The 8685-nt window shown below is 71.8% G+C and overlaps 1 protein-coding gene across 1 annotated transcript; it reads right to left on the bottom strand.

Moving 5' to 3' along the window:
- Window positions 1-1971: 1971 nt before the first annotated feature.
- Window positions 1972-8679, bottom strand: H696_02111 (hypothetical protein; the record flags this gene model as incomplete). Its single annotated transcript, XM_009496008.1, has 3 exons — window positions 1972-5052; window positions 5328-7007; window positions 7252-8679. The coding sequence occupies 3 exons, from the start codon at window positions 8677-8679 to the stop codon at window positions 2020-2022; spliced, it is 6141 nt and encodes a 2046-aa protein (XP_009494283.1). The 3' UTR covers window positions 1972-2019.
- Between the last annotated feature and the right edge of the window lie 6 nt (window positions 8680-8685).

Here is an 8685-nt window from a genome sequence, read left to right as displayed (position 1 = left end):
GGAGGGAGGGGCCGGCAAGGCGGGCGAAGAGGCGAGGGAGGAGGGGGGGGGGGGGAGAGGAGTGTCAACGCGTGTGCCCCAGCGCCGCCGTCCGGCCTGGGGCCAGTTTTGATGGCACGGCCGGCTCTGTGTCTGCAAGTGCTTGTGTGAGTGTGCCTGGCCGCGCCGCGCCCCAGGGCCGTGTGAGCTTGGAGTTTCTGGCGCCCGGCATTAGTGCAGGTCCTCGGGAGACAGCCCCGCGCATTCCCCCCCGTCCCCCCCCGGGGGAGGGGGGAAGTTGGTTCAATCAGGCAAGTCCCTTGGGGGCTCGCTTTCCGGGGTCCGGCCCCGGGCGCGTGAGATCGCCCCCGGCCGCCTCAGCCCCCACCCCCCCGCTGAAGGCTGGGCGAGGGGACGGAACGGGGGGGGAGGGGGGGAGCGAGCGGCAAACATACCTCCTGGCGGAAGGAATTCGTGGGAGAAACCACCGCCGCACCGTCATTCAGACCCGCCACCGCGGAAAATAAACAACGGCAAGGGGATTGTCCCCGGCCTTTTCCCGGCTCTCCTGCAACGCGTCGTCCGGTTCTCGCCCCCCCCCCCCCGGCGGGCAGACCGTGCTTCTGGCGTGGCGAGGGGAAATCCCTCGACCAAACACATCACCGCTGAGACCGCCGTCTCCATCTCCTGCGCAGCTAGCAACGGCAGGGGCGGTTTCACCGGGGGGGCGGGGGGGGGGGGGCACCCAAAGGGGCGGTGGAACGGGGTACATTCGGGAAGCACGCTCCATCGGACCTGAAACACGTATGTACGCACACACCGACACAGATGCACCTGCATACTGGAGATTGGGCTTGCCAGGGGCGGGCCCAGCAGCCGGCCCAGGGGAAGACTTGTCCGCTCGACGGCCGGCCGCCGCCCCGGGCCAGCCCTGGCCGCAGGGGCCCGGCGAGAAGAAGGCTCTCCCGCCAGGAGCCGGAGCGTGAAGAATGTCGAAACGCATCACCGGCCGGCGGGCGCACCAGTGTGTGGCGCCCCGGGCCCGGCCCCGCGAGCCCCGGCCCCGCCTGAAAGGCAATGCGCGCCCCCTTCGCCTGACTGGCGGCGGAGAAGGGGGCGGGGGGGGGGGGGGGGGGGGGAGGACGGGGCTGAGGCCTGATGCGAGCATCTGATTGCGTTCAGGAGGACCCCGGCCGGGGTCTCGGCCAGGCGATCTGGCCGCGCGCAAGGCCGCCCCCTCGCCGCCTACCGCGGAGGCTTGCCACCTTCGGCCGGGCGCGGCCCGCTTGTTGTGGAGGTGGCAAGGGGCGGGGACACACTTTCAGCCGCCGCACACGCCCCCCTCCCCCTGAGTCCCCCACTCTGATGAGCCACCCGACAAGCATTGCACGCCAACGAGCAAAGTCTGGGTCATGCCGGAGCGGGGCATGTGACGTGACGTTCTGATGTCCCAGAAACAGTGCCATCCCGCACTCACCCGCGCACAAGGCACCAAAACAGGGGGGGGGGGGGGGGGGGGGGGGGGGGGGGGGGGGGGGGATATATTGCTGCTCAAGGACATGGGGAATATGCGCGCGCGGCGGCATGCGGCGAGGTGCATATCGGGAAAAGGGCGAGGAGGCGGGCCACTGCTGGGAAGGAGTGTGTGCCCTTGGAATATGTACAAGCGATGGCTGGGGGGGGGGGGGGGGGACGTGCAACAGGAAGGGAGAGACACACGGACATCGAGAGGGGGGAAGGAAAGAGAGGGAAAGAGAGAAAATGGCACACGAACACGCGTGCGCGCAGAGGGGAGAGGGGGAAGAGACGCGCACGCGCTCCCTCTTCGTTCCTCCCTCGGGGACCTTTCTCTCCGCGGCCGGCGGTGCGGCTGGCAGTGGTTCGCAGAGGCACGTGGGAAACACCCACACCGGCGCAGTGGGAGGGGGACATGCTCCCGGCCGCAAGCGGCTGCCCTCTGTGGTGAACGGGAGGGGGGGGGGGGGCGGCGGCCAGGAGACCGGGGCCGTGGTTCCGCGGGAGCAGCAACAGCTGCTGCCATTACTGGTCCGCCTGCTCGTCCTCCTCCGGCATGCCACCCAGCAGGGGCCCAGCCCCTGCCCCGGTGGATGCGATGACGCCAGACCCAGGGCCAGCACCAGCACCACCAACGGAGGCGGCGATGCATGGCTCACGCAAGGACAGCCGGTGCATCTCCAACGGCACGGACCGCGACATGGGCAGGCGGCTGGGGGCGCTGCCGGCCGGGCGGCGCGGAGCAAGCGGCGCACGGCCGCCACACTGGGCACCCTCCTCCGCCTCGAGCGGGGACTGGGGCAGCGGTGACAGCCGGCCGGCGTCCGGCTCGGCGACCGCCGGCGGAATGGCCGAGATGCACCCCGCATCGGAGGTCGACCGGAAGAGAGCCCCCCCACCCTCGAGGGAGCTGTGCGACAGGGCCGCCTCCGGCGACAGGTGCACCCGGTCACCCCCCGGCGGCAGGTCGCCCGTGCGCAGGCCGAAGGTGGCGCTGACCGATTGCAGAACCGCCTCGGTGTCCTCCGGGCTGCCGGTGACGCCGCCGGAGGAGAACCCGCTGCTGGGACTGAGGCTGCCCGGCAGGCGAACGGTCCCCGGGGCCGGCGGCGCCGGCGGCAGGGGCCGGGAGAAGCGCGGCGCGGTGGCCGTCCCCGACCAGGCAGCAGCACCACGCTGCGGCGAGGTGGGCACCGAGGGCGACACCCAGGTCCGGCCGCCGGAGAGGCTGCCCACCCGCGGGGCGGCCGCCGTGTCCACGGAGAGGAGGCCGGCACCGCCGGCGCCGGCATCCCCGCCACCGGACAAGGGCGTGCCATTGGAGAGCGGACTCGCGCCGGAAGTGCTCAGGGACCGCGTCAACGGGCCGCTGCCCGGCGAGGGACCAGCCACCAGCGGCAGGTCGGCCGACCCGCCGCCGAGGGAGTAATCATGGCGCAGGCCGACCGTCAGCCGGGTGAACGCGCGCTGCCGCTCCCACTCGATGACATTCAAGGACCAGGCGAGCTGGCGCCAGCCGGTCCGGTCGGCCTCGCGCCGGGCCTCCAAGTGCGAAATGAGCCCCAACAGGCGCGCACGCAGCTGCCGCAAGAAGTCAATGCTCATGGCAAAGGGGTTGCCGGCCGCCCGGGGGGGAGCCGCCACGGTGGCAGGCTCCCCGTCCGGGGGGCCACTTGCCGAGGCGGCGGCCGCCGCCGCAGCCGCCTGGCTGAAGATCAGCTGGGTCGAGGCCGACGTCAGGAGGTCCAGCTCCACGTCCACCTGCGGCACCAGCCGGTGGAGGTAGGCCAGTCGGGCACTGATGTCGCGCGTGCGCCGGCGCATGGCCGCCGTCCGGGCCCGGAAGAAAATGTGCTTGTATAGGGTGTCGGTCAGGAGCAGCGGCTTGAGGATGATCCCGGAGGAGGGCGGCAGAGAGCCGAACCCCGGGCCGGAGCCGCGCCCCACGCCGCCGGACAGCGGCACACCGGTGGCCAGGCTGCCATCGTCATCGCCCGCGATGCCGGAGGAGAGGCTACCGGGCGAGGGGCGATTGCTGTTGCCGCCGCCGCCGCCGCCGCCGCCGCCGCCAAAGCGGGTGAGCACCTGCTTGAGAGAGGACTTGCGACCGGAGCCCTTGCCACTGGCACCGAGGTGGTGATCGGCGCCGGGGCCGGCACCGAGCCCACCGCCGAGGGGCAGCAGGGACCCGGACCCGGGGCCGCCGCCGCGGCCGCCAGCGCCACCACCACCGCCAGGGCCCCCTCCTCCACGACCGCCCTGGCTCATGGGCATGACAAAGAGAACCACGGTGGCCGTGGACCCGGGACCGCCGAGGCGCACCGGCTCCTCGGTAAACAGGAACTGATGCAGGAGGTGCAGGCCGGTTTGGGCCTCGAGGCTGTCCAGGGCCAGGAGTAGCTGCCGCTGGAGGCCGGCATGCGCCGACCCCGGGTCCACGGCCAGTGTGTCGGTGCCGCAGGACCGCCGGATGAGGGCCCACTCGGCGTTGGTCAGGAGGCCGGACTCGCGCACGCGCGCCATCGGCGGCAGGAAGCCATTGGTCATTTGCACGCCAATTTGGATGTTGAGGCTGCTGTCGATGTGGAGCACGGCCACATACAGCCCAGGGGTGGCCACCGGGGCGGCGAGCTTGCGCGGCCGGCGCGGCCGGTCATCGGCCACCGCCCCGGCCGACAGCAGGCGCTCATCGGCCCAGGAGGAGGCCTCCCACAAGCGGGCCTGGTCCAAGTTGGCCGAGCATGACAGGGACAGAACCACCGGCGAGAGGGCCCAGCTGGTGGCCGGCCCGGGGCCCGACAGGGACCCAGGACCGCCGCCGCCGCCACCGCCGCCGGCCCCCAGGAGAGGACCACCGCGCAGGGAGGCGCCGCCGGCGCCGGGGGCCACACCACCGGCCGGCGGGCAGAGATCGCTGCGCGGCTCGGTGAAGGCGGCGGCCTGGTGCGCCAGGCCCAGCTCCCCGGACACGGTGGACACCAAGTCCCCGGAGGAGCTGCTGCTGGTCAGCATGAAGAGACACCCGCTGCTGGAAGTGCGCATGAGGGCGTCCTCATCGGCGGCGGCCGAGGAAGTGTCGGTCACCACCGGGCCGGCGGCCATGTGCGTGAAGGACCGCGCCCGGGCGGCGCCCTCCGAAAGGAAGCGTGACAGACAGGGCAACGGAACGGCCGGGCGCCGGGCCGCCACGATGGCCGGCAGATTGATCCACAGGTGGTCGGAGGACGGCCCGCCGGGGTAGGTAAGCATCAGATCCGACAGCGGGCGCCAGGAGAGGCCGAGCTTCCCGGGGGCCGGAGCCCCGGGCCCCGGGGCCGGGGCCGGCTGGCTGATTTCCTGCACGTCGCTGCCCTGGATGACGGAGTCCAGCCGCCGCGAGCGGATGGGCGATGCGGCTGACACCGGGCGCAGGACCATCAAGTGTGTCACGCGTCGGTCGCTGACCACCAGCGGCGCGTCGTACATGTACCCGAAGATGGAAATGTCGAAGCTGAGGAAATGCTCCACGGCCCGGAGGAATCCCTGGCGGAAGGAGGACGACGCCACAGAGGGGTCGGTCTGGTGCATCGAGGGAGGGGGGGGGGAGGGGAAGTGTCAGCTCCGGCGAGGGAAGGATGAAAACAAGAAAGGCAGCAACCGCGGTCTATGCCGGTGGTGGCGGCGGTGGGGGCGGTGGCGGCGGTGGCGGCGGTGGCAGCGGTGACAGCGGTGGCGGCAGCAGCCACAACTGCCACAACTGCCACAACTGCCACAGCTGCCACAACTGCCACAACTGCCACAGCGACTCGCTAAAAGAGAGCCAAAGGAGAGAGGGGGTGGCAGGGAGTACGCACCAGATAGGCCGAGGAGTACTGCGCCGAGGAGTCTGGCCGGAAGGTGCACATGTCGTGCACGGTGTTCTCGTAGTCCAGCGACCGCTGGAAGGCCCACACGAAGTCATCCGAGTCGGCCTCCAGTGGGCCGTAGTTCCGGCAGATCTCCACCGACGGCAGGTGCCCGGACTGGCTGTGCGACAAGACCTTCATATGGCGGTCGAAGAAGATGACCGACAAGTAGACACTGTCCTTGCGCAGGTGCTTGGGCCGAGTGACGAACCGATTGGCCGAGGAAATGACGTCCGCCCGGAGGAAGGGCGTGCTGGACCCGGACCCGGATCCGGGAGAAAGGATCCCACCGCGGCCATCATGGTCGGATGACGAGGAGGAGGAGGAGGAGGAGGAGGAGGAGGCAGATGAGGAAAAGAGCCCGGCCACCGGGGCCGAGGAGGACCCCGAGGTGAAGATGGACGACAGGGACATGCTCGAGGCGGAGGACACAAGGCCACTGGCGGCGCTGGGTCCGCAGGCGCTGGCAGGCCCGGCGGCGCTGCCGAGGAAGGGGGCCGGCCCGGGAGCCCCACTGGGAGCACGGCTGGCCGCCGGGCCCGGAGCCCCGGCGGATGTGCCCCCGGTGGTGGAGGCGGCATTGCTCGAGGGCAGGGTCAGGAATTGCGAAAGAATGTGCGAAGACCCGGCAGCATGGGGACCATGGATGTGCGGCGCATCGCACGACCCAAGCCCGGCATTGCAAGCCACCTCGCAGGAGAGGTAGGCAGGCGAGAGCATGGCCGCATTGGCCGGCACCGGCGCGGCGCCCAGGGCCCCGGCCGAGTGCCAGGGAGACTTGGGCCCGGCCCCGGGGCCGGGGCCATCCGCCGACGAGGCCCGGAAGGCCACCATCGTGGCCGTCGGAGACAGGGGCGAGCCGGGCCCCGCGTCATCGGGCTCGCTGGTGGAGGCGTCCGAGGAGCCGGGCCCGCCGCCGGGGGCCGTAGCCAGGCTCGGGCTCCGGGGGCCCCCGCCGCCGGTCACCTGCAGTCCCATGGTGGAGAGGCTCTTGATGGTGGATTTGAAGCCGCGTAGGAGTTTCTTCGACCGGCCGGCCGGGGCCGGGGCCGGGGCCGGAGCCGGGGCCGGGGCCGGGGCCGGGACCACCTCCGGCAGGGGGGGGATGCGGTCCGACCCGGAGCAGGTCGAAGAGAAGGACACCAGGTCCATGCTTTCGAGGTCCATGTCCTCGGCATCGGCGAAGGAGCCCTCCGAGCCGCCGTATGTCCCGCTGTCGGTGGAGGGGATGGGCCCCGTTTGGTAGGAGCCCTCGGAGGTGGAGCTGGAGCTGGTGACGGTGGCCGGCAGCCCGGGGGTGGTGATGGCGGTTATCACGGAGCCGGGGCCCGTCGGGGCCGGCATGGTCTTCGAGTGACCGGCCGGCTGGAATTGGAATCCGGCATTGGCACTGGTCAGGCCGTCCCCGAGGCCGATGGCCGCCCAGGAGGGCGAGAGCGAGTCGCTGGCACTGCCGTCGGAGATGTGTCCGGCCCCGGGCGGCGCCCCGGTGCTGTCGGAGGATGTGGTCATCCCCCCGGCGGCAAAGGGCGATGCCAGCAGGGCCGGGGTCATGGACTCGCCGCGGGCCAGCTGGATGGTGAAGATGTCGCGCGTGGCGAAGAGGTCCGGCAAGAGACAGAGATTGGACTGGGTGGAGGCGTGTGCGCGTGCGTGTGTGTGTGTGTGTGTGTGTGCGTGTGCGTGTGCGTGTGCGTGTGCGTGTGCGTGTGCGTGTGCGTGTGCGTGTGCGTGCGAGGGGCAGCGGGAGGGTGGAAGTTAGGACAACATGGACCAGGGGAGGTGGATGCGTGCGGCAGGGCACGCGCAGATGCGAGGTGGGATGCCCCCCTCCCCCGGAAGAGGACCGCTACAAGGGAGAGGGGAAACGCACGGTCTGAAGGTCAGCCACCCGGGTGAAGGGCGGGAGACCGGGGCCCTCGTAGGGGGCCTCCTTGGCACGGCGACTGCGGCCGAGGCTTCCACTGTCGAACCACCGGGGCCCGGCGTCGGAGCCGAGCCCGCGCCGCGGCGATGAGGGATATCCCGAATCGCTGGCCGTGTCCGAGGACGAGGACCCTGGGTGGCTGGACGAGCAGGAGGAAGAGGAGGAGGAGGACACCGGCGGCGAGGGGATGACAGCCCCGGCGGGCCCGGTGGTGGAGCTCTGCGTCGACAGGTGATGGTGGTGGTGATGGTGGTGGTGGCGATGGTGGCGGTGGGGCAGGCGAGAGCCAAACCCCCCGGCGGCCGGACCCACGCCCGGGAGGCCCCCGCCACTGCGGCCGAGCCCGGAAAAGGGCCCGGAAAAGCGCTTGGATGCCAGTTGGCCCAGCATGTGCGACGCCGGCGACGGCCGCGGGGAGCCGGTCTCCTCGATGGGCGACCGCGGCGGCGATTGATCCCAGCCACCGGGGCCGGTGTCGGCAGGGTGGCCAGGCATTGGGGCGACCGTGGCCGTGGCCGTGGCCGTGGTCGTGGTCGTGAGGGCGGCCGTGGCACCGGAGGCCGCCAATATGGCCGCAGCCGCGGCCGACCCCGGTGCCGGGCCCACCTCACAACAGAAGATGGGGAAGTCACTGGCGGCCGGGGCCGGGCAGGCCTCGGCCAGGATCTCCGCGCAGTTGGAGTTCAGGCAGAGGGCGTCCACAACCACGGAGTCGGGGAAGTGCGTGTGCGCGGCACATGGGCGCAGGGGAGCCGGCCCGGCGGGGCCACCCTTGCCTGGGGCCAGCTCGCGCGTCGACCCGACCAGATAGTAATTATGGTCGTCCCAGATGGAGAGGGCGGCGCAGGCCCGGCGCAGCACGTCGGCCAGGTTGCTTTCCACCGGCACACACAGGGTGATGGAGCTCCGGAAGACGGGGATGTGCCCGGTACCAGGGGGCGGGGCCGAGACCGGGGTCGGGGCCGGGGCCGGGGCCGGGGCTGCCTCCTGGTCGGCACAGTGCTGGGACACGGGGCGCGTGGCCGGGCGCGAGATCGGCGGGCTGGGCGGGGCCGGCCCATGGTTGGAGGCCGGCCGGGCCGAGGCACACTCATTCCCGGCGAAGCAGGCGAACACCGTGAGTAGCGTGTGGCCGGGGGGCACGGCGGCCGGGTGACCGTCGGGCTGGCCGACGGCCATCCAATCGTCCACCAGCGAGTCATCGGCCACGGCGAAGCCGGGCATGGCTGTGGCAACGAGGTCCGGCCCGCCGAAGCTGTCGCCGGCAAGCGACAGGGCGGTGGTGGTCAGCTCTGACAGGTCAAAAGTGTCGGTGGCCGAGCGGTCGGCCGAGTGGCCGCAGTCCGTGTCCGAGTGGGGGAACTCGTCGCCCATGTCTGG

This window comes from Fonticula alba (assembly GCF_000388065.1).
Source record: "Fonticula alba strain ATCC 38817 unplaced genomic scaffold supercont2.3, whole genome shotgun sequence".
Taxonomy (NCBI): domain Eukaryota; order Rotosphaerida; family Fonticulaceae; genus Fonticula; species Fonticula alba.
This window is presented reverse-complemented; position numbering and strand designations above follow the sequence as displayed.